Genomic DNA, 26,625 nt, shown 5'->3' on the forward strand with positions numbered 1-26,625 from the left:
CATAAACAAATTCCAAATTTTCATGTTTTCTAAAGTTTCAAAGAACTTTACAAATGCTAATGATGCCTATCACTCTCTCCTCCCAACAAAGTCACATAAGTAGAATCTAAAACATTTCCTTGCGGGGCGCCTGGGTGGCTCAGTCAGTTAAGTGTCCGACTTCAGCTCAGGTCATGATCTCACAATTCGTGAGTTCGAGCCCTGCGTCGGCTCTATGCTGAAAACTCAGAGCCTGGAAGCTGCTTCGGATTCTGTGTCTCCCTCTCTCTGCCCCATCCCCACTCATGCTCTGTCTCTCTCTGTCTTAAAAATAAATAAAACAGGGGCACCTGGGTGGCTCAGTCGGTTGGGCAGCCGACTTCAGCTCAGGTCATGATCTCGCGGTCCGTGAGTTCGAGCCCCATGTCGGTCTCTGTGCTGACAGCTCGGAGCCTGGAGCCTGTTTCAGATTCTGTGTTTCCCTCTCTCTAACCCTCCCCCGTTCACGCTCTGTCTCTCTCTGTCTCAAAAATAAATAAACATTAAAAAAAATTTTTTTTAAATAAATAAATAAATAAATAAAACATTAAAAAACATTTTTTTAAACATTTCCTTGAGAGTTTTCCAAAGTACTTTAATATTTTTTAACGTTTATTTACTTATTTTGAGGGAGAGAGAGAGAGCACATGCATGCACATAGGGTCAGAGAAAGAGGGGCAGAGAGAATCCCAAGCAGGCTCCACACTGTCAGCAAGGAGTCCAACGTGGGGCTTGATCTCACAAACCATGAGATCATGACCTGAACCAAAATTAAAAGTTGAATGCAACCGACTGGAGTTACCCAGGCACCCTGAAATTCAGTTGTTTTTTTTGATGTTTGTTTATTTTTGAGTAAGTGAGAGAGAGAGACAGCACGCAAGTTGGGGAGGGGCAGAATGAGAGGGAGACAGAGATTCTGAAACAGGCTGCAGGCTGTCAGCACAGAGCCAGACATGGGACTCAAACTCACCAAACGTGAGATCATGACCTGAGCCAAAGTCGGAGACTTAGCCGACTGAGCCACCCAGGCACCCCCCGAAATTCACTTTCAAGTGTATACTTCTGAGTTTGAAAAATACATACAGTCATATAACCGTCACCACAATCAAGATACAGAACAGATACAGGCAATGTAGAATACTTCCCCCCAAAATTCCCGCATGCCCCCCACTCCCTGGCAACCACAGTTTTCTGTCCCTTTAGCTTCACTAATTCCAAAATATCTTAAAATAGAATCATACAGTATGCGGCCTTTTATGTCTGGCTTCTTTCACTCAGCATAATGCATTCGATATCCACCTATGCTGCTGTATGCACTACCAAATAGTATCCCACTGTACAGAGGTACCAGAGTTGATCAATTCACAGTTGAAGTACATTTGAATTTGTTTCCAGTTTGGGGCATTAGCACAGAGGTTTCTGCTTGACTGTAAGTTTTCCTTTCACTTGAGTCCTAGGAGTGGAACTACTAGATCACTACAGTACGTGTGTGTTTAACTGTACATGAGTACCTGCCAAACTGTTTTCTAAAAAGACTGTACCAGCAATGAATAAGAGGTTTCTGGGTTTTTGGTTTTGTTGGTTTTTTTTTTAAGTTTTTATTTAGAGAGAGAGAGAGAGAGAGAGAGAGAGAAAACACACAAGGGAGCACAAGTTGGGGAAGGGCAGAGAGAGGAGAGAGAGAATTCTAGGTAGGCTCCACGAGACCAGCACAGAGCCCGACATGGGGCTTGAACTCACAAACTATTGAGGTTGTGACCTGAGCCAAAATCAAGAGTCAGACACCTAACCAACTGAACCACCCAGGTACCCCTGAATAAGAGCTTTTTAATGGTTTTAAGGAAAAATAAATTTATATCTTATGTTACAAATTTCATAGAAAGATCCCACATAGATCCAGATATTTATCAGAGGAAATTTTCCTGTGTGCTATACATATGTAGAAAGCAGTTAACAAAGGATGTTGATTTGATAAATATTCACATTTATCAAATAGATATTTTTTAATAGGCTTTAAAATGCCATGTTTGAAATCATACTCAGGTCGTGATCTCACCGTTTGGGAGTTCAAGCCCCACATCGGGCTCTGCAGCAAGAGCTCAGGGCCTGCTTGCAATTCGTTCTTTCTTTCTTTCTCTTCCTCTCTCTCTGCTCCTCCCCCATTTGTGCTCTCTCTCTAGATGAATAAATAAACTTAAAAAAAAAAAAAAAAAAAAAGATGCTCAACCAACTGAGCCACCCAGGTGCCCCAAAATAAATGTTGGTTTTAATGAGACCACCTACTTATGAAACCCTCCACTTCCACTTTCTCCCTATCATTCTCCTGGTTTCACTTGTCTTTTTTATCCAATACAGATTTCACAGTTCAATTACTGCTTGCACCCAATTTAATGTTTCCCACGTCTCCTTCACACTCTCCTACCAAAACTCCTGTTAACCTTCTCTATGACCACAACAGAGCAGCCAAATAGTGACAAAAATCACATATCCACTCAGACTGATTACTGTCCTAAATTCACAATTAACAACTTCAACCACAGCAATATTACTCTAAAAGCTCTCTGTAGCGGCTGTTTTATAACTTGTCCTCGATCCTTAAACATTTCACCCCTCCTCTCCATTTCTCCTGCTCCTTAGTTTACAATACTTTTATTAAGAAAATAGAAGCCATCAGATGAAAGCTCCCTATTTTTCCACAACCAAATCTATAACATACTCCCCCCAAACTGAACCAGTCATCTTCTTTTCCCTTACTTTAAAATGAGTAAGCATCTCTGATTACTATTAAATGGCCACTGAAGTTTGCTCTTTGTAGTATCTTTCACTTAAAGATTTCCTTCCTTTCATAATTCACTCTGGTATCATCAATTGTTCCTCCTCTACAAGATCATTCTCATTATCATGTAAACATGTACCATTACCTCCCATAGTTACAGGGTTTTTTTATGAGTACCCCATCATTCCCTACACAGCTATGCCCCACCTCCTCCCCCTTTCCTCAGTTGACATTTATAGTCACATTTCTCAGAAAAGTATCAGCTCTCACAGTCTCTAATTCCCAACCTTTCATTCACTATTCAACCTGCTCCAAACTGATCTACCTTCACAAGTTCATTGAAACTGCCTCTTAAACAGCACACTTAAAGGAATAAATGAAGAGAGCTTAATGGACAGACTATTTAGAGAGCAATTAAGAAGCTATTACCTTCTCTAAACACCTAGAAGGTACAGGGGTACAAGTTCTCACCTCTCTGTAACCTTAAGTTACTGGAACCAGAAAAGGCTATGGCAGTGGAAAAGGTACTTTGCAGCTAAGCAGCCACAGGTGGAGGTATGCAGTTTTTGCCTAAACTGCAGCCACATAGGGAAGAGGAAAAGGAATAAAAACCCTAATCTCTTTTTCCTTCCACTGTCCAATCTCCTGTCAATTGTACCCCCACTGGCGGAACACAACATGAAGCTAGAAGGCAAAGAAGCCTGGGTGATATAAACCATGGAGGTCAGCCTTCTGAAGCACAAAGCAGAGAAGAAAAGGGCAAAAACAGATCTGGAGAGACATACAGAGATGACCAACACAAGATTGTCAATAATTTCCATTTTGATATATCAAATTGGCACGGTTCCTCTCTCCTCTTTTGGCTTCCATGACATGACAAATCCTAGTTTTTCCCCATATAAACTCCCTCCTCTCCCTTCATCAGATGGCATATTTGGGGTTGCTCTGAGCTCAGTACCAGACAGCTGATCTTACCTTTTCCTCATGCCTCTCAATCCCATCTATATAATGACAATTCCCAACAGCACCTTTCCTTAAGCTCCAGCCGCCCATATCCCAACATTATCATTTCAGATGTCACTTGGAAATTCACAGATCCAAAACAATCATTCTCATCCTCTTAAAAAAATGTTCGGGGTGCCTGGGTGGCTCAGTCAGTTAAGCATCCAACTCCGGCTCAGGTCATGATCTCACTGCTCGTGGGTTCAAGCCCCGCATCAGGCTCTGTACTGACAGCTCGCAGCTTGGAGCCTGGAGCCTGCTTCAGATTCTGTCTCCATCTCTCTGCCCCTCCCCTGCTTGCACTCTGTCTCTCTAATATAAATAAAAAATAAACATTAAAAAAGATTTTTTAAAATGTTCTTTTCCCACTCCACCTATATCTCAATAAATGCCAAGCCAGAAATTTGGGAATAAGCTTTTATTCCTTTGATTTTTCTCCTTCACATCTAATCCATCAGTAAATCTTGAAAACTCTACAGCTAAAATGTATCTTGAATCCATCCACTTCTGTCTCTACTTCCAACACCCTTCTAAATTGCTCTTCCTGCTTTCTTTCTTGCTTCCCTACAATCCAATTACCAGATAACAGCCATTTATGTTTTCAAAATGTAGATCATATTTATCTTATCCTCTGCTTACCATCCTTCAATAGGATCCCATTACCTTTAGAACAAAATCCAAATCCCCTACAGCAACCTACAAGGCACTTCATGATCTGACCTCTTTATACCTATCTAACCACATCTTAAAAGCTACTTTTCCTCACACTCAGGATGTTCCAGCCTTACTTCAGTTCCTCAAAAATTCAAGCTCTTTCCCACTTTAGTCTTCTCACATGCACAGAATACCTCTAGCTCTGTGCATGATGGCTCCTTTTAATTCTTCATAGCAGTTCAAATGTCAACCCTAAGCGTGGCCTTCTCCAGCAAGATCAAAACTAGTTCCCCCTTTATTCTCCCATCACAGCATACTATTATTTTCATTCCATATTCTAAAATGGCAATTTTCCTGTGTACTTATTTATCTTCTTATTGTATATCCCCTTCCACTACATTATACGTTTCATGGGGGCAGAGATGATTAAGTTAACTCAAGTCCAACACCACTGAGGATCCACTACATGCAAAGAACTATGATAGGCAACTGTGGGAGTGACAAAGAATAAGTCAAAGTGACAAAGATCCTGTTCCCAGTATGTACATTATCTACTTAAGGAGAAAAATGTATATTTAACTATAAATGCAAAGCAGAAAAATAAATAAATAAATAAATAAATAAATAAATAAATAAATAAATAAATGCGAAGCAGATACTATGCCATATAATATTGCTACAAAGTGGTATGGGATCAAAAGAGAAAGAAATAAAATGTAGAAAAAGTGATGAATAAGAAAGCCCTCATATAAGAAGATGGTTCTATTATGGCTTAGAAGGATAACAGGAAAAAAAGCATTCATTCGAAGCAGAGCAAACAGCCTTAATAAAAAGACAAAAAGGGCAAAAAGTGAAGGACACACAGGAAGAGGAGGCTAAAAAGATCAAAACAGCTACAGCATAGAGAAACTGTAGTCCCAATGAAATATTCAATGATGTTAGGGAACAGAAAATTTTCAGTGAGTGTGCTACAGAATTCAACTTCACCCACTATAAAATGAAAATATAAGGTATTTTCTCTTCTTTTTAAAGGTTCATTATTTTTTTTTTTAATGCTTATTTATTTTCGAGAGAGAGGGAGAGAGAGTGAGCAGGGGAGGGCAGAGTGAGAGGGAGACAGGATCCAAAGCAGGCTCCATGCTGACAGCAGAGTCTGATGCAGGGCTCAAACTCATAAACCATGAGACCTGAGCCAAAACTAAGAATTGGATGCTTAACCGAATGAGCCACCCAGATGCCCCAAGGTTTATTTATTTTTGAGGGACAGAGCACAAGTGGGGGGAGTGCCACTAGAGGGGGGACAGAGGATCCTAAGTGGGCTCCATGCTGACAGCAGTAAGCTGGATGCAAGGCTCGAACTCAGGAATCATGAGATGGTGACCTGAGCCGAAGTCCTACACTCAACCTACCGAGCCACCCAGGTGCCCCAATATAAAGTATTTTCAAGTAAATGAAAACTAAGGTCCTTTCCAGATCTAAATTTCAAATGATGGAGCTCATATACACAACTAGTTTTAAAGTAAAAAGTGATCACGCTCATTGAAAGAATGTTTCATCAATTTCACATGGAATTTAACATGACTTTTAAGGTGGTTTTAAACTAACTGTCTAAACAATTTTGGGGGGCACCTGGGTGGCTCAGTCAGTTAAGTGACTGACTTCAGCTCAGGTCATGATCTCATGGTTCACGAGTTCAAGCTCCACACTGGGTTCTGAGCTGACAGCTCAGATACTGGAACCTGCTTTGGATTCTGTGTCTCCCTCTCTCTCTCTGCCCCTCCCCCACTCATGTGCTGTCTCTCTCTCTCTCTCTCTCTCTCTCTTTCTCAAAAATAAAAACACTTAAAAAATTAAAAATAAAACATTTTAAATAACAATTTTTCAAAAATCTTACTTACTCCTTCCAAAACTTTAATCCAAAAGGAATATGGAAAGAGGTGGCAGGCAGGGGGTAGAGGAGTATGACCACTCAAGATATTTAATATTACACCCACTCAAGATACTTAATATTACACCCAGCCCAAATTTGAGAATAATTTAATTAAAAATGTCTGAAAGAAAAACGCAAGTTTTTTAGCAATATTCTCAAAAGTCATAATTTACTGATATTAAGTTGTAATACTGTTGTTCATAAGCCTTTAGACAGTAACTGGCTGTTGTTCACTATATTCATTCAATAAGAATGTACGGATTACTGATCAAATACCCAGGGAGTCTAAACAGTATACACAAAAATCATAGAATTTTAGAGGTTAAGAGAGATTTAGAAGAATAATCAAGATAATTTTAAAGAATAACAACATGGGGGTATGAGGCTGACTCACCATACCAGACACCTAAATTTATTACAAAGCTACAGTAAATAAAGACAGTATAATACCAGCTCTGAGATAGGCAAACAGAGCATAAAAAAGGCCCAAGTGTAAATAGAAATACGATATATGACTTACAATCCTTAATGAAGATTGGTGACAAATGGTTGCTACTCTATAAACAGCATTGGCACTTATTTTCTATGTTTAAAAAAATTATGGGGCGCCTGGGTGGCGCAGTCGGTTAAGCGTCCGACTTCAGCCAGGTCACGATCTCGCGGTCCGTGAGTTCGAGCCCCGCGTCGGGCTCTCGGCTGATGGCTCAGAGCCTGGAGCCTGTTTCCGATTCTGTGTCTCCCTCTCTCTCTGCCCCTCCCCCGTTCATTCTCTGTCTCTCTCTGTCCCAAAAATAAATAAACGTTAAAAAAAAAAAAAATTATATTCATATATTATTCATTATAATTTCAGAATAATTTGAATATTTCAGCATTAAAAAAACTTTAAAGATCATTAAATCCAATACCATCACTTCATAAAAGAGAAACAAAGGCCCAGAGAGATTAAAACATTTAGGCAAATCATAGCATGGCCACACAGGAATTAAACCCCTATCTCAGGATTTCTTTATTGAAGAGTTTACATCCTTTCATTCAATACACACAAAATGCTTCCCATCTACCCCAATTTCTTTAAGTTACCAATGATATCAACAACGTCAAATCAGAAGTGGAGAAAGATACAAAAGGTGTGGCAACATAAAAAGCCAATACATACTTTCATTTCCTTCCTTAACCTTCTTTCAAAGAAATTCAAAAATCTACAGGGCACATGGCTGGCTCAGTCAGTGGAGTGTGCAACTCTTGATCTTGGAGTTATGAGTTCAAGTCCCACATTCGGTATAGAGATTACTTACTTAAAAATAAAATCTTAAAACAAAAATCTAGGGGGTGCCTGGGTGGTTCAGTCGGTTAAGCATCCAAGTCTTGATTTCGGCTCATGTCATGATCTCACGGTTTGTGGGTTCAAGGCCCACATCGGGCTCTGTGCTGGCGATGCAGGGCCTGCTTGGGATCCTTTCCCTCTCTCTCTGCCCTCCCTACCCCCTCAAAATAAATAAATAAAATAAACTTAAAAAAAAACCCTAGCCCTACTCTAAAAGATTAATCTTATCTAAATCCAACATGCGAGAGATTCAGGAAGAAAATAACTTTAATTTTGTTAAAGTTTTTATTTATTTTTTGGAGAGACAGAGAGTGAGTGGGGGAGGGTAGAAAGAGTAGGAGACACAGAATCTGAAAGTCTCCAGGCTTTGAGCTGTCAGCAGACAGCCAGACACAGGGCTTGAACTTGTGAAACCATGAGATCATAACCTCAGCTGAAGTCGGACACTAAACCAATTGAGCCACCCAGGCGCCCCAGGAAGAAAAGAGCTTTAAAAACTGATTCTTGGGTCAGCACGTTATAAATATCTATAAATATCAAGTGTTTAGGGAGTGCTGTGATTAGGCCCAATATTTTTCAGTCACAAATTCCATCAACCTCATATCTCACTCAGTTTGTTTCCAGAGGATGTTAAACATTTACATTTAGAGATTTTTACAAAGACCAGTTAAACAAACACTGCTGAAGACTGTCTGAAAGTAGTTGCTCCAATTCCAAGGCTCAATTAAGGTACAAACAGAAATGACATCTTCTCTAGGAAAGCACTCAATCTCAGGTTACTAGAGTTGTTCACCATCTGTTAATTCAGATAAAACTTTCCTTCCATAAATCACCCCCACCCTGGGATATATGACAGGAGTATTAAGAGTGAAGTGAGAGAGACTTGCAGAGAACCTATTTGCAAACTTTGAAATCCCAATTTGGGGCGCCTGGGTGGCTCAGTCACTTAAGCGTCTGACTCTTGGTTTTTCGGCTCAGGTCATGATCTCATGGTTTGTGACATCAAGCCCCGTGTGGGGCTCCGCGCTGAGAATCCTTGCTTGGGATTCTCTCTCTCTGAAAATAAATAAATAAACATAAAAAAGAAAAGAAATCCCAATTTAAACAATGACCACCACTGCCACACAAGGATAGTGCTCTATAAAAAACTAAAAACTGACTGCATTTAATCACTTAAGCACTGAAGGGTAAGAATATGACCTCTGGGGCCAGATTATCTATGTCTGAGTCTACCATTTGCTCTGATTTTGGGCAAATTGTTTAACCTCTGTGCCTCAGATTCCTCAACAAGAAAACAGGATAATAACACCTACCTCATAGGAGTTATTGCAAGAATTAAATTAGTGCACGTAAAGCACTTAGAACAATGCCTAGAATACAGCATTAGCTGCTGCTAGTATTATTACTACCTGATCCCATTACTAGATATCAGTTCTCACATGTGGCTCAAATACAGACTAGTTTCCTAGCCAGATTATGCAATTTTAATGTTCCTGAATCAGCGATTCAATGTACCAAATTCAAAATAAGCTCTACAAAACACAGCCTCAAGTCTTCCTTTTGAATCATTTACTATCAAACAAAATTCTCACAAATAATAAACAGCCAATTTTTTCTTAACTCCAATAAATCTGTATGAATTATCACTACAATATATAACTTTTGAAAAATCATACGCTTGAAATAAATCCTTCTCATTTTACTTTAAAAAAAATTTTTTTTTAATGTTTATTTATTTTTGAGAGACAGAGACACAGAAAGAGTATGAGTGGGGGAGGGCAGAAAGAGAGGGAGACATGAATCCAAAGCAGGCTCCAGGCTCTGAGCTGTCTGTCGACACAGAGCCTGATGCAGGGCTCAAACCCACAAACCATGAGATCATGACCTGAGCCAAAGTCAGACGCTCAACTGACTGAGCCACCCAGGCACGCCTTCATTTTACTTTTAATTACAAATTAAGCTCTGATCTTACAAATAAGATTAATAAGTCTAGATCCATATGTAGTAATAAAACATCCTGAACTTTTTATTAAGATATTTGATATTAATCTGCAAATTTGCTTTGTAAAGATTTAAAAAAAAAAAAAAAGAGTTCGATATCTTTATTCATCTAAAAAATGCAAATTAAAACCATTCTAACACATCACTTTGTACCCATGAGAATGGCTAAAAAATCAAAGAAATTAACAACCCAAGTGGTGGCAAAGATTGGCAGCAACTGGATTCATACACTGCTAGATTAAAAAAAAAAAAAAAAAAAAGAACTTGCCAAATGGTTAAGTTTATTTATTTTGAGAGAGAGAGAGAGAGAGAGAGCGCGAGCAAGCAAGCAAGCAGGGGAGGGGCAGAAAGAGGGAGAGAGAAGATCCCAAAAGGTTCCGCGCTCTCAGCGCAGAGCCTGAAGTGGGGCTCAACTTTACAAACTGTGAGATCATGACCTGAGCCGAAACCAAGAGTCAAAACCAAGTCACGCACTTAACCAACTAAGCCACCCAGGCACCCTCAACAATTTCTTATAAACATACATGTACCCTGTGGCCTAACAATTCCCCTCTTAAGTATTCAACCAAGAGAAATGAAACATATGTTCCCAAAAAGACGTGTACAAGAATGTTTATAGCAGCCTTATTCAAAGCAGGCAGAACTGGAAATAACGCAAATGTCTATCAACAGAAGAATGGAAAAACAAAGTGTGATATTCATAAAATGGAATCCTGTACGACCTATGAAATTAGCTGTTGTTTAAAATAATGATATGAATTTATTATTCAATGAGGATGTCTTATTTTCTTCAAATTCTGTCTCATTTTAAAATGCATTTTTATCCCTAGTTGAAAATAATTTTTATTCTGAAAATAATCTTATTTTTTGTTTAGTAACTCATTTGAGGTTTTGTGCCATAATATAAACTTTTGAAAATTTTTAACTTGGTGCTTTTAAGAGCCAAATAAACCCCAGGGTCTTATTAAGTGATACTCCTTTTATTAAGTGATACTCTTAAAGGTATGTACACACATATTTTCTTTTCTTATGCATTCTTGGTGCATGTTCATCCTAAATGCTCCCTCCAGAAATTATCCATGTATAAAAAGATGGCTGGCTTAAAATGGCTACTTTGATGGAAACAGTGTCTTAGGGAGATACAACTTGTACTTGAGATAAACTGAATACTCAAACCATGGTTTAGCCATTGCTTAAATGGCATTGTATTTAAAAGGCATTTTAAACACTATTGTTGTAACTTTCCATTTCCTTAATAAAAAAATATAAAACAAAATTAATCTCAAAAGTATGTTAAGCAAAAGAAGCCAGATAAAAAGAATATACATAGCATTATTCCATTTATATGAAATTCAAGAACAGACAAAATCAGAAAGCAGTTGCAAGGAAGGAGGGCAAAACAAAATTGAAAAGGACATTAAACCACTTTTGCTATCATTTACATAAATTAAATCACAACTTTGAATATTATCCATCCCTAGATTCCACATAAAAATTAGAGATTATGTGGGGCGCCTGGGTGGCTCACTTGGCTAAGCATCCAACTCTTGATTTTGGCTCAGGTCACAATCTCATGGTTCACAGGTTCGAGCCCCACATCAGGCTCTGTGCTGACAGCACGGAGCCTGCTTGGGATTCAATCTCTCCCTCTCTTTGCCCCTCCCCAGCTCATGAGTGCACACGTACTTTCTCTCTCTCAAAAATAAACATTAAAAAAAATTAGAGATCACTCGAAAAGAGCAAAAAAAAGACAAAGAACAGAAACATAACTTCACTTGAAGGAAATACTTAAAGGTTAATGATCATATTTAAAATATTCCACTAGTGATAAAATATGAATTTCAGAGACTAGTTACTCTTTTCTCCCTATCAAATTAGCAAATATTTTTAAATGATAACACTGGTGGCAAAGATATATATCTCAAGCTCATACATTGCTAATGGGAATGTAAATTTGTACAACCTTTCTAGAAAGAAATTATGCAATGTTTTGCTCTCTTGAGAACCCTTAGAAATGTAAACCTGAATTTGATAATTCTACTTATGGGAATCTATCTTAACAATATAGAAATGTGGATAAAGATTATATGTTTAGCAATATAAATGAAGATTGGTTTATAATTTTTTTTAATATTTTTGAGAGAGAGAGAGAGAGAGAGAGACATGGAGCGTGAGTGGGGGTGGGATGCAGAAAGAGAGAAGGAGACACAAAATCTGAAGGAGGCTCCAGGCTCTAAGCTGTCAGCACAGAGCCCAACACAGGGCTTGAACTCATGTGCCGTGAGATCAGGACCTGAGCCAAAGTCAGACACCTAACTGACTGAGCCACCAGGTGCCCAGATTTGTTTATAATAATTGGCAATTACTAAGCAATCTGAATGTGAAAACTATGGAAACTGGTTGTATAAATGATGATATATCCTTCAATAGAATTTTCTTCAGCAGTTTGAAACTGTTTTCAAATAATTGTAATGATATTAAAATGCATGTTAAAAAAAAGCAGGTTCCAAGGGCTCCTGGATGGCTCAGTGGGTTGAGCATTTGACTCTTGATTTCTGCCTTAGGTCATGATCCTAGGGTCATGGGATCAAGCCCTGTATAGGGCTCTGTAATGAGTGTAAGGCTTGCATAAGATTTTCTCTCTCTCTCTCTCTCCCTCCCTCCCTCCCTCCCTCTGCCCCTTACCCCCACTCAAGCACACACTCTCTCTGTATATAGAGTAGAATAGAATAAGCAAGTTCCAAAATTATGTATATAGTAAAAACTTGCATAAGGTAAACACAGAGATAATAAATGTTAATATCATTTAAAAAATAATGAAGGGTCAATATGATAGAGACTTTGATTATATTTCACAAGTATCTGGGCTTTCTTGCACAAGTGATATCCTACACTGATTAGGTCCACTAGAGGTGGGGGAAAAGACCTAAAGAATAAGAACATTCATTGAAGGAACACACCATTAGTATTATTTGGCTATACAAATAGCCAACTTATCAAATGAAGTCAAAGACCTTCAAGGTATGTTAAACAAGTCTATAACAAGAAAAAGTTACAGAATTCAGTATGATGCAAATGTATACCAATCATGTTTAATTTGAGCGAAGGAAAATAATTAGGTGATTTAGTTATTTTCCACAGAAGTAAGCCCAGCTCTTTTACAAAGCAATGAAAAAGATGAGAAAAGCACAGTAAGAAGTCAAGCCAGCAACCTAATTTCCCAGGACATTAGTTCTTACTTGGCAAAGTACTGCCCTCAGAACTCTACAGAGAGGAAACACATAAAATTCAAATACCATGTAAAAGATGTATACTATACTTTGCTTTTAAGATCTCCAAAAAGAAAACAATTAATGCATATTAAAACACAGGAAAAAAGAGCTCAATTCAGAGTTAAGTGTTCTTAAAACAAAGAATCGGTTTATCTCAGGGAACCTGGGTGGGTTGGCCGGCTAAGCATTCGACTCTTGATTTCGGCTCAGGTCATTGTCTGGAGGTTCCTGGGTTTGAGCCCCTGCATTGGGCTGTGTGCTGACAGACGGAGCCTGGTTGGGATTCTCTTTCCCTCACTCTCTCCCCTCTCCCTGCTCGCTCTCTCTCTCAAAAAAAAAAGAATCAGTGTATCTCAAAAGGCTACGTAAATCGCACAAGTTGTAAAAGAACTATATTTTTACTATATTTTAAATGAAAAGGAAAATAGCATGCTATTTCTCACTTTCAACTAGGATTACATAGAAAACTTTGATATTAAAAAAAACTTTGAGGGGCGGCTGGGTGGCTCGTCGGTTAAGTGTCCGACTTCGGCTCAGGTCATGATCTCACAGTCTGTGGGTTCGAGCCCCACATCAGGCTCTGTGCTGACAGCTCAGAGCCTAGAGCCTGCTTCCGATTCTATGTCTCCCTCTCTCTCTGGCCCTCCCCTGCTCATGTTCTGTCTCTCTCTGTCGCAAAAATAAATAAAAACATTAAAAAAAAAAAAATGAGGGGCGCCTGGGTGGCGCAGTCGGTCAAGCGTCCGACTTCAGCCAGGTCACGATCTCGCGGTCCGTGAGTTCGAGCCCCGCGTCGGGCTCTGGGCTGATGGCTCAGAGCCTGGAGCCTGTTTCCGATTCTGTGTCTCCCTCTCTCTCTGCCCCTCCCCCGTTCATGCTCTGTCTCTCTCTGTCCCAAAAATAAATAAACGTTGAAAAAAAAAAATGAAAAAAAAAAACTTTGATATTAATGATGTTAATTCTTGATTGTGAATTTACCTCAGCTAATTAAAATCCTTATAATTTTTCTCTATGTTTTTAAACATCACTATAGAACATTTCCTTGAATTTCCATAAAGAATAAGGCCTTAGTATTTGATCATCCCTCAGAAAAAAGAAGTGTCTTCTTTAGATAAAAAGGTACTAGGGTAGGTGAGTCAAAGAGAGGAAAGGCAGGGAGAGAGTCAGGGAAAAAAGAAGGGGTATAATAGAAACTATTTTTCCTTTAAGTAACATGTTTAAAAGATCTAACCCTAATTTCCATTAAAAGTCCAGCAGGGAAGCTTGCCTAGAACTACAGACACAAGGTTGCCCTGTAAGCAGAAAAATGATACCTGAACTTTATTTAATGTTCAAGTATAAAGTAACGTAAGGATGGGAGCGACTGGATGGCTCAGTCGGTTGAGTGTCCGACTTGAGTCAGGTGGTCTTGTGGTTTGTGAGTTCGGGCCCCATGTCAGGGTCTGTGCTGACAGGTCTGAGCCTGGAGCCTGCTTCGGGTTCTGTGTCTCCCTCTCTCTCTGCCTCTCCCCTGCTCATGTCCTTTTCTTTGTCTCTCAAAAATAAATAAAGATTAAAAAAAATAAAGTAAGTTAACAATGAAATCATACAACCATATATTTAAATCAGTGGGTTCATTTATAACCCATTCTTGCAACTCTAAACTGCTTCCCTCAGCACCATGACCCCAACTGCCACAGCAGACCAAAAGGCCAACAAACTACTACTTGGAAGAATGAATAACAAGACAGAATATTTTATTAAACTTTTGTAACAGGGGTGCCTGGCTGGCTCAGTCAGAAGGGCATGCAACTCTTCATCTCGGGGTCATGAGTCAGAGCCCCACGTTGGGTGTAGAGGTTACAAAACAACAACCTTCCCCCCAAAAAAGAAAATATTTGCAAATCACGTATCTAATAAGGACTTATACCCAGAATGTGTATTTTTTACAACTCAAACTCAATAATAAAAGGCAAATAACTCCATTTTTTAAATGGTCAAGGGATCCTAAAAAACATTTCTCCAAAGATAAACAAATATCTAATAAACCCATGAAAAAATTCTCATCATTAGCCATCAGGGAAGTTGAAAACAATACCACAGTGAGTTATCACTTCACATCTACTAGGATGGCTATAATAAAAAACAGAAGTAAAAAAAGTGTTGGTGAGGATATGGAGAAACTGAAATATTCATTTCCCACTGCCAGCAAAAATATAAAATGGTATAGCTGCTTTAGAAAACTGAGTTACCATATAACCCAGCAATTCTACTACTAGATATATTATCAAAGAAAAATGAAAACACATGTTCATACAAAAACTTATACAGGAATGTTCACAGCAGCTTTATTTGAAGACAAAACTGGAAACAATTCAATATCACAAGAGAATAGATTTTTTAAATTGTGATATAACCATATATTGGACTACTACTCAGCAATAAAAAGGAATAAATTCTTGATGCACAAAATAACATGGATAAATCTCAAATAAATTAGGTAGAGTGAAAGAAGCCAGACCTATCAAAAAAGCACACATCATACAATTCTCTTTGCATAAAATTCTAGAAAATGAAAACTAATCTATAATGACAGCAGATTAGTGGTTACCTCTGTGGGTAGAAAAGGAGAGATAGATTACAAAGAGGCACAAGGAAACTTTTAGAGTGGTTAAGTATTGTCCTTATCTTTTTTTTTTTTTTTAACTTATTTTGAGAGAGAGAGAGTGCACACACACAAGCAGGGAAGGGAGGAAAAAGAGAGAGAGAATCCCAAGCAGTCTCCGCACTCAGCACAGAGCCCAATGCAGGGCTCAAACCCACGAACCATGAAATCATGACCTGAGCAGAACCCAAACGTCAGACACTTAACCGAATGAGCCACCCAGGCGCCCTAAATGTTCCTTATCTTGATTGTGGTGGATAAATAGGTAAAAACTCATCAAACTGTATAAACATGTGCAATTTCCTTGTAGTCGATTATGTCTGAATATATCTGTCCAAAAAAAAGAAAGACAAAAAAAAAGAATGTATTTGCCATGTTAGGGGTAACAGAAGTATACTAGTGTTTCTGAAATGGCACATTTGGGTAAGTAAAAGGTAGAAAAAGTAGGCTGAGAGCTTTTAAGGATGAACCTTTTAAAAGTTAAAATAGTAACTGATCTCTATATGATAATAGCTGAATATATTCAACATCCACTGACAGAGCAAATAGTCAACCAAAACTACTATGAATTCAGTCTAGCCTTCAAAATAAAAAATTTAGTTCATCTCAACATTTATACATATGATGTATATGTATAAATGTATAATACATGTAATATGCATACATGTATGAAAGTAATAAGTTCTAAAAATACATGTTTTAGCTATACATATATTTTTAGAACTTATTACTTTTGTCTATGATAATATTTGATGAGAAAATGGATTAACTGTAGAAAACATCCACTCCAACTCAAAGAGTTGCAGGTAACAAATTGAGAACTGCTAATAACGATATTCAATGCCAGGGAGACCCAATACTTAAATATTAGCTTAAATAAAATACAAGTCTAATGAAAAATGTGTCTAATAGGTTCCATAGCTATACTTCATAACCCAAAAGAATTTAGGGATTAGTTATCACACTGCCAATCTGGGTGGAAGTAATTAAGAATTTACTGTGACTTCAAGGCAAAAAATATAATTGAATTAAAAGAGAGATTCAAGTTATTCCACAGATAGGACTAAAAATAAGACAACTGGAGTGCCTGGGTGGCTCAGTTGGTTAAGCGTCTGACTTCGGCTCAGGTCATGATCTCACCGTTAGTGAGTCTGAGCTCTGCATAGGACTCTGTGCTGACAGCTCAGAGCTTGGAGCCTGCTTCAGATTCTGTGTCTCCCTCTCTCTCTGCCTCTCATACTCTGTCTCTCAAAAATTAATAAACATTAAAAATTTTTTAATAAAATTAAAAAAAAATTATGTACACTAATTAAACTTAAGGCAAAGTCCATTACATCATGAATGTTATAGAAATTACACACCTGCTTTCATCAGAGGTAATTTAAGAAATATAGCTTTTAACAGCTTTCTACAGATACAGATTTTTCTTTCACCTTTGACCAAATCCTTAACTAAGGAAGCTACTTAAATAGTAAAGAAGACTGTATTAACTGTAGGGGAGGATAACTAATTCCTTCTAACTGGCATTTAAAACTAACTTAGAACCATTCAATCTATAATGTTTAATAGTTTTTCTTGAAGTAGGGCTAAGGGTTTCCACTGCTAACAAAAGCATACAAAAACTCATACAACAATACATATTTGGAAGAGGATCAGGTAATATGCTAGAGCCCATGACCACACAGTAAAATATGAGCCTCATTTGCCCCATGTTTTAGTCTAATCTACCAAACTAAACCAACCATATAAACAAACTAAGATGGTAAATGTTTAAAGTACATGTAAAATTTTTAAGTAAATTCTGGTTTTCCTAACTGCCAAATTGTTTATACTCACACTATTTGGAATATTAGCCCTTCTAAACAGAGAAGTCAACAATAGGCTTAGTACTGTTATAATTATTAATAATTAACATCACCATGTGTTGACTGCCCACTATTGGCAAGGCACTAAACAAAATGATTTTCATTTAATTCTCATTATCAGGCTGGTAAAGAAGCTATTATAAGCTCCATTTTATGGATGACAAAACCGAGGCTAAGGGAGGTTCAATAAAATGACAAATTAGTAAATAATAGAGCCAGGAATCAAAAACATGGTCATATAATTCTAAAACCTGGATTGTGTCCATTCTATCATGCTTCCTCAGAACACAATGCCTTTTTCAATTTCATAATACAGTAGTTACAAATATCCTTCTGTCATCATCAGGGTATTCTATGGTTCTGTAAGATTCTTTGAAAAAAAAATTATATTGATTAAAGAATACTGGGAGCAAAAATTCCTTATAACAAAGTTGGTTATATTAAAAATATTTAAATAAACCTTCATAAATCATGCAAAGCAGCACAACATGACACAACTAAAAAGCACGAAGGTATACTTGTACACGATTGACCAGGACAAAGCATCACTAACTTTTACTTCTCTAAGGTCAAAGATAGCCAAGGTCAATCTTAAGTAAGTTACAAATTTTGCTTTTGTCAGTGTTGCTAGCTTCCCTGACTTTCCCTTTATTCAGGAGCCAAATAGTGTTCTACAGCTTTCAATCCCTCTTGCTCCCTAAATAACTCAACTTTGGTGGTGAGAGAAGGGGAAGTCACTGAACATTAATTAACACACTAGCTCCTTGGTTAACCCATTTAAGATGGCTGGGGGTCTCTTCCTACTGCTTAATCCCAGACTCCACCAGAGAAAGACAAATGGTGTGACCTGCCCTAGTTACGACTGCTAGGGACCTATTCCCAAGAGTTGCAGAAGCAGAGACAAGTGTCAAGCCTTCTAAATCCACATGGTACTGCCCAGGCTCCCATCCTCTAGGACTAGCAATTCTCAGTCTATTCACTTGCATTCTGACCTGCTTTCCTGAGTGGAAGATAACAAAGGAAGAGTTATAGCAGGCAGTGGAAACTGCACAGTACAAAAAATATGTCCATGGGAGAATGCTGCAAATAGGATCATCCTCCTTTACATATGTCACTCTAGGAAAACTGCCAAGAGGGGCTCACTACTCTAGACATACTTCCTACAGATCCTCCAGACTCCTCCTTAAACACATGTCAGTGTTCTCCTCGTTCTCCCTTAGTTTCAATCCTCCTTTTGCTCTAAGATTTCCAAGTGTGTATTTTATATTCTCAAAAATATATAAGCAGTATCATGAGGACATCCTATTTATCAGAACCTGTGGCTCAGATCTGAACAAACATCCTAAGGTTTTATACAGTACTTGTAACTTTAATAATGAAAATCCCAATAGGTTATATTACTGAAACAAATTTTCTTGGCAAATAATTTATCATGTCAAGATAAAAAAAATTAGATAGCAAATTTATTTTTTAATATTAAGTACAATTGTTTCCTTTCTCCCTAGCCCTATCAAGGAAACATGTATCAGAATTCAGAAACTGGAATTCAGAATTCAAGAGTCATTCTGTGGAAATCACAATCTATCAAATATAATAGATATGTTTTGGCAAGCTAAAAATAAAATGCAGGTTTTCAAGTACTCTACTAAATAAACAAGGGGCGCCTGGGTGGCTCAGTCGGTTAAGTGTCCAACTCATGGTTTTCAGCTCAGGTCATCATCTCACAGTGTGTTGGTTAGAGCCACGCACTGGGCTCTGCGCTGACAGTGTGGAGACTGCTTGGGTTTCTGTCTTCCTCTCTCTCTCTGCCCCTCCCCTGCTGTCTCTCCCTCTCTCTCAAAAAAATAATAGATAAAAAAAAAAACAACAACAACACCTTTATTTTAAGGTGGTAACTTTCCCAAGGGATCTTTTCTGATAAAAGTAATTCTCTCAGCAAACTGAAAACCAGACATAGGTTTCTGTACCTTTACACTACTAAATTCTCAGGCACCAACATTTCCATCAAGGTTTATTATATGGGTAGTTGAAGGCCAGCAGCAGAGAGAGCAGATCAGAAGCTATTTATGAAAGAAGATAAAATGCTACTGAAATAGAAAATAAACTTAATTAACTAGTGTTAATTGAACTTCTTTTCTAAATCATTTACTTGAATTTTCTTTGATATGTGAAATTAAGTCTCACCAAATTGTAGTCAGGAACACAGTTTCTTTGGGACTTAGAAACCATCATTCATTCAACTACAGATTACTAAATCTCACTATAAAATGAGTTGAGCAATCAGAGCTATTCATAGGTAAGTGTGATTAGATTATGGATGAATAATAAGTCAACTGAATAAAGTCCATTTATTAAAAAGCAAGTAATCAAATTGGTCAATGTTCACAATTACGAACAGTGAACTTTTATATTTTTCCCCCACATTCAATTATTAAGGTTTTACATTCCTCCATCAATTAGCAAAGAATTGAATGATCTATACAAATGTGTCCACCAACACAATGACTTAAAGAACAACCACTGTGGTGGCAGGGATCCTCCATTTAATGCAATGCAAGGAATTCAAAAGCTTTCATCCTTGGAACCTTTGTTACAAAAATCAGTAAATTTCTTTTGTGAAAAGACTGCTTATTTTTTTCAGTTCAAAAGTATAATGATTATATGTTTTGTAGTCTTCCAAACAAAAATAAAAATCTTAATGAAATATAAAAATCTGAGAACAATTATTTTTGAGAGAAAAAATTATGTAAAAATCCTAATGCAAAGCGACACCAAGAGTTTCTTCACAATTTCATAAAACATTAATGAAAGGGCCACATAAATCCCTTAGATTAAAGATTTTAAAGAGAGCTGCAAGAATCTCTAACTTTTCAATACTTCTTTCTCTGTTCCTGTAGCCACAAAAATTAATATAATCATCTCTTCCTAAATATAAACCATCTAGGTTTTTACAGAAGAAAAAGGAAACCAAGAACAGCACAGAAAATACACATATTCTTAATATAGCTGTAAAAAGGTATTGTAGATTGTATTTAGGTCCCCAAACAAGTTAAGTTTACAACATGTGGTACATCCAGTTCATTCTCAAGGGAGAAAATCATCAAAACAAAGGCTCCTGCTTAATAAACTATTTGCTTTGTAGTTAAGCCTCTATCCCAGGTGCATTTTACTGTGAATTATTATCACTTTCTTCTCTCTTCAAAAGCCTAGAAATCTAAAATACACAAGTGTATCTGATTCCCTTAAAAATGCTTTCATATTAGGGGCTCCTGGATGGCTCAGTTAAGCTCCGGTCATGATCAATCCCAGGGTCCCATAGGGCTCCACACTGACAGCAGGGAGTCTGCTTGGGATTCTCTCTCTCCCCATCCCCTGCTCACGGGTACAATCTCTCTCTCTCGAAATAAAATAAACTTAAAAAAAAATGCTTTTATATGTTTTGTATTAGTGTAAGGCCATGAGAAGCCTTATATTACTTTCACTCTCTTTTAAAAAGGAAACACTCCTTTGCTTTTCTTCTTTGAAATGTGTCTTACTTGGTTTTTACTTATTTTCTATACACGAACTGTTCTCAAACCAATCCATTTCAGCATTAGTTGTTTACTGCCAATATGTCTGTGCATACTTAGGTTTTTTACAGACAATGGGTTACCATACCGTGGTATAAAAAGAAAGGTAAACAAGAGGGCACAAGTGAAACACCACTCAATTTCATTTCTCTGACTCAAATTTCCTTAAGTCCTCATGCCAAAGATTCTCAATATCTAAAAAGAGGCACAACGCAATATGTGATCAGGCAAACATAGGAGAAACCAAATTGGAGGCTAAAGAAATTAAATAGAATGCACGACCACCTGAGACAGAATTACCAGAAAAATAAATAATAAACTCAGTCCCTAGAAAGCCCTACTGAAGGGCTACTTTTGCTGCACTGCATGGCTCAAAACAGTTTTTCAAACTCTTTTGACTATAAGAAACAGATTTTACATTGTGACCTAGTACACACACAAGAAAATTTTCCCAAAACATTTTTCTTCACCAAATGCAATGCTAGTCAATTCTGTTCTATTTCATTTTATTTGCAATGCTGGTGGTAACCTACTAAACTGATTTATAAGTTACTAATAAATCACAATCCACAGTTTGAGAAACATAGGGCTTAATAGAGGATATCCCTTATATTTGGATCATTTTTGCAATCTGCCTCTACTTGTCTCTAGCAGGGTAGACAGATAGTTTAAGAAGTTTAAACATTATCACTGTTTTCATTGAAGTAAGTGGCTTTTAAAGTGGGATCCTCTGACCATCACCTGAGATAAATGCAAATTCTCAGGACCCACCCCAGATGTACTGAATCAGAAACTCTGGCCAGCAGTCTGTATTTTACCAAGCCCTCCAGGTGATTCTGGTGCAAGCTAAAGTTTGAGAATCACAGCATTAAAAAAACTCGGGTCTTTATCCTCTATTTAACATTCTAGTCAGTAAGTACTCACTGCTTACTCGATGCCAGTCACTATTCTAAAAGTTCTACAAATATTAACTCATGTGAAAAAACAACCCTATGAAATAGGGACTATTATTATCACTATCGTACAGATTAGGAAACTTGCACAGAGAGGTTAAATTATCCAAGCTAAGTGGTGGAATTTATTTTAAATTTGGCCAGAGTATGTCTATCCTTTCATGACTCCCCTCTTTCTGATCAAGTCCCCAGTCCTTCCTACTCCCTTAGTTTCAGCTACTCCTCACCTCCCCTTTTTCCTTTCAAATTCCCCATCCTGTCAATGTCCTCATTTTCTAATATCATTGGTGTCATCCTAAAACAAAAATTTTTTTCTAAGCCACTAGAATGCAAGTCACCTAACCCTGCTTTTAGGATGCTCTTCTCTTCCACCTTAGCATTATGAAGCCGAAGTTTCTTCTATGTCTGAAGTCCTTAGAATCTACTAATAACTACACTGTTAATTTCTCATATCTGCTGTTACGGCCAGTTTCCACAAGACCACCACTCTCTTCCAGAGCAACTTTCTCCTACTGCGTCCTATCTACGCCCTATCTACTTCGCGCTTCCTACAAGGAAATTATTTCTCCCCGCCCACCCGTGTGTCATTTTGCGTGACTACTCTCCAACTGAGAGAACTTCCACTCCCCGGTAGACCCCCTCACCCCAGTCTCCAATCCGAACTACTGCTCCAGGTCCCATGGTCCCCCGCGGATTCTCAGACCCAGGAGCTCCCAGCCCAGTCTTGGGTCTCCCATCCCAGACAAGCGGTGGGGGCTGGGAGCTCCTGTTCCTCCCCAGCTGTTCAAGGTCTCCACAGGTCCCACCCTCCTAAGACCCGCTTCTCCTAGACTCCCCCGGAGTCCTCCACCCTCGGACAGCCGCCTTTCTCAGGAGAGTCCCCAACCCCCTCTCTGCCTTTCCTCGACGCCCCTCGCTCAGACCCAGGCCGCTCACTGTCACCCCGGACCCCGGCCGCCCTCGGTGTCTCTTCTCCCTCGGACCCGGGCCACTCCCAGTTTCCCGGCCCCCCAGCTCCCTCCGCTCGGGCCGCTCCTGGGTTTCCCGGGTTCCTCTGCTCTCTTCCCTCGCACCCCAGCTGTCCTGGGTGTGTATCCCCGAGTCACCCGGTCCTCGGACCAGGTTGTTGCCGGTCACCCCGGGTCATCCCCCCTCTCCGGGACCCCGTCCGCTCCCGTCTCCTCAGGGAACTTACCGCTCACACACCGGCCGCCGGTCAGCGCCCAAGCAGCGGGACGTCCCAAGGGACCTCCCGGCACGAACCGCTTGGGTCTGGCCCCAGCCTATGTTGCCAACGCGAACTCCGCCGCCGGGAACCGGGCCATTCTCCCACCAGCCCAGTCGGAGCGAACTCGCCGCAGCCGCCGCCGCCGCCGCCGCCGCCCTGGCCCCGGCCCGACCCGGCCCACAGTCCAGGCCCCCTTCCTCCGGCCTCCGCCTCCGGAGCTCCGAGCTGGAGTTTCCGCCCCGCGACGGCCCCCAGACCTCAGGCCCGCGCTACCGGCACTCACCTGCCGCTGCCCCCAACCAACTCCAGCGCCACTGCCTTTACCTCGGCCGCCAGTAGCCATCAAGCGCCACCACCTCCCCCATGACAACAGGCCCACCCCGTTTCATAGTTCTTACCTCTCCATTGGATAGTGAGGCGGCGGCTCTCTATTCTGATTGGTTTCACTTACCCGTCTGTCATAGCTTCCTCACCGCCCCTTTTCCTGGACCCGGTATTAGCCCCCTCCCGGACTCACAGCGTCCTGGACCAAGCTTTAGTTGTAATTGGTTGATGGTAGGGCAGTTCGAAGTTATGATAGGCTACCGAAAATGTCTGTTAAGTCAATTGGCAAGGGATGTAGCTCCAGGGTTGGTTCAAACTTGGGCACAGTTTGGTTGCGCAGTAGAAAGCAAGGAAGGGGCCGATGTTCACAATCGAGGTTACCGGGGAAGGGTTAACTCTTTGTTGTAGAGTTCATTCTGTAAACTCATCCCTTTCTCCAGTTCCCTCCCTATTAGGAGAAGTTTATCACTGATAGTTTAGAGGGTAGTACTTACAAAACACCAACATCAGAGGTTGTGTTTAAGGAGTGTTTTCCAACTCCTTGGGAGAAAAGCACTTACACAGATAAAAATGTCCTCTTCTTGAAGTCGCAATGCACCCTATTTCCTTGAAGTTCTTTCCAGAAGTCTTCATGCAAAAGGGCAAAGCACAACCATTTATTTAGTAGAAATCAGCCCACTTTGGTTGCAGTTATAACGTCGTTAATAAACTGAAGTGGCATGTTGAGAGTTCTCCAGACACCCCTGGCTCCTGCCAAGTGACCAAGCAACCATGAGCAAGTTTGGACGAAATGGGCCACATTTACCCGTGTGATGCTCTGGAAATGAGAATTCCGTCCCTTCCCGCCCCTTCTCCCAATTTGATTTTTATGTTCGGCAGTTCATAAATAGCCCTACTAGATGTGTGTCAGATATTTGAAAGCTTGTCTTTTCCTAGCATTCTAAATTAGGACCGTTGAATGAATTGCAGTTCTTTTCTCACATTAGCACAATGCACGAGAATAAATGATTGCATTTTTTATTCATTTGGGTACAAGTCACAGTACGCATTTTTGAGAAATCTGGTGTTGCTATAAAAACTCTTGTGCTCCTAGAAATATATCCATCCTTAGATTTTGCTTTTCTTTTTAATTTCCACCCACTTTTCATGCTCCTAAATAACAAAATGTTTGCCTGATTACTCTTTAAATTTCAAAGTCAGATTTAAATATACCTTTCTCACAACTCTACCTATAATACACAAACCCATGGACCATGAAACAAACCAGAGATGGATTGGGACAGGTCAAGGAGGCACCCCCTCACAAGCATTACCTTATGGTTGGGAACTTCCTGTGAGACTGAGAATCTGGACTTCAGAAATTTTGTGCTTTGCCCCTTTCTTCTTCCAGCTAACTCTTTGTCCCATATCTCTTCTACTCACCTCCCTGTCCTTTGCAGAGCAAGCTACAAGTAGTCTAAAACTTCACTGTTTGTTATCCAGGAAAAAAAAAAAGTCTAATTTCTAGCTTATATTTTTAGTCAACTTTGAATAAACTACATATCACCAAACTAAGCAGAAATTATTCCTCCAGTAACTATAACAATAAGGTGTCTTTTCCTAGTTATTTTCCGGAACTTTCCTCCCCCTTCCCTCATCCTCACCTTCCAATTTAGAAATAACCTCCCCTTCAATTCAATGACTCATAAAAAGCCTGTAAAGGAAAGTGGAAAAGTCAAAATAACTTCGGAGATGTCTGAATCATTCAGTCAAAGGAAAGATCAGACATTGACCATGATAAGATGGAAGCCAAGACATAAGGCAAGCCTGAGCTGACATCCATAACAAATGAAGTAACATGCAAATGTGAAGATTCCCCAATGAGAAGGAGGTATCAGCATATCCTTTACACAGCCTTTTATTATATTACCAGCAGCTTTCTTCTCTCTAGTCTTGGCAGTATGCCCTACCTACCAATTTTAGAGCAAGTTAGAAGGCAATTAATGTCCTGGCAGATAGGAAACAATAACGTCATAGGAGGGCATGGGCATTATTATGGTGCTTGGGGTAATAATGGCTCTTGTACAGCCATAGTGATTTGGTGCCATAGAGAACATAGAATTAGTCCAGCCTCACTAAGAGGACTTGCCATCTAAGTCCAGGAACTCAACAAAATAACTATCACAAAACAAGGAATACTTCCACAAAGGTCAGCTATTCATTCCGTTCCGTGAAAACAAAGTACTCACAAATGTTTTCACTCATACATGCATATATACATTTTACCACTCCTGTTCCTTATGGAAATCAGTTAAGAAAAAAAAAGTAAAATAAACATGTTCAGTCCAGTAAGAAAAGAAAAAATCTTAAGGAAGATTTTAAGGAACATTCTTTGATCCAACAGAAAGCTATTTATTATGTTATTAAAGTCCACACAGTACTAGAAAGTTTATTGCTTGTGCCCCACGTTTTGATTTTTGCATGAGCCTTATCACATAACCTTACCACATAATTCATCCAGCCTCTCTTTTCTTTCCTGTGTTATGTCTTCACCACTCTTAAGACCCCATCTTAGAAAGCAAGAACACTGGAGTCAGGGAGTCTGTAGCTTTGTGTTGTGTGGCTGGCTGTGGAGGTGGTGCAGATGGTATCTGTTCAGAGGCACTTGAGCAAGACCAGGATAGCAGGTATATTAAAGGCAAAATAGCCTTTATAAATCCTGATTAAGTAGAAAATGAAGGACTTGCGGCGATGTCCTGATGTCTAAGGCCTTGGGCTTCAGCGAATGCTGATGCTACTTTCTGCTCTCTTTTCATCATATCACTTTTCAAGGGAGCAGAATCCAGGTTTCCTGTCATTTCTATTTTAGTCCGGGGTGGGGGCAATATCACTAGGGAAAGCTCCTTTTCTGTTTGTTTATTTTTGGATTCCCCTCCCCCAACACTGGATTCTAGACACAATTCCAAATGGATTAGCGAAACAAACAACTGGTGGAGAAGAAAATCATTCTGATAGTAGACAAGAGCCAGAGCTGCCTGTTTCTAGCAATTGGAAGCAAGCCAAGATATTTGATAAGAGGTAGTTCC

The 26,625-nt window shown here is 39.2% G+C and overlaps 1 protein-coding gene across 13 annotated transcripts in view; it reads right to left on the reverse strand.

Moving 5' to 3' along the window:
- NUMB (NUMB endocytic adaptor protein) overlaps positions 1 to 23,618 on the reverse strand; it is a 197,935-nt gene extending 174,317 nt beyond the window's left edge. For 2 of the 13 annotated variants that reach the window (XM_045451479.1, XM_045451468.1), the window contains exon 1: positions 23,520 to 23,612. In XM_045451479.1, the coding sequence (XP_045307435.1) occupies positions 23,520 to 23,579 (60 nt within the window). In that variant the 5' untranslated portion in view covers positions 23,580 to 23,612. Of the gene's footprint in view, positions 1 to 23,203; positions 23,415 to 23,519 lie in introns of those variants that run through there. The other 11 variants (XM_045451472.1, XM_045451470.1, XM_045451483.1 and 8 more) reach the window with 8 other exon arrangements.
- Positions 23,619 to 26,625: the final 3,007 nt, after the last annotated feature.

Source organism: Leopardus geoffroyi, chromosome B3 (genome assembly GCF_018350155.1).
Source record: "Leopardus geoffroyi isolate Oge1 chromosome B3, O.geoffroyi_Oge1_pat1.0, whole genome shotgun sequence".
NCBI lineage: Eukaryota > Metazoa > Chordata > Mammalia > Carnivora > Felidae > Leopardus > Leopardus geoffroyi.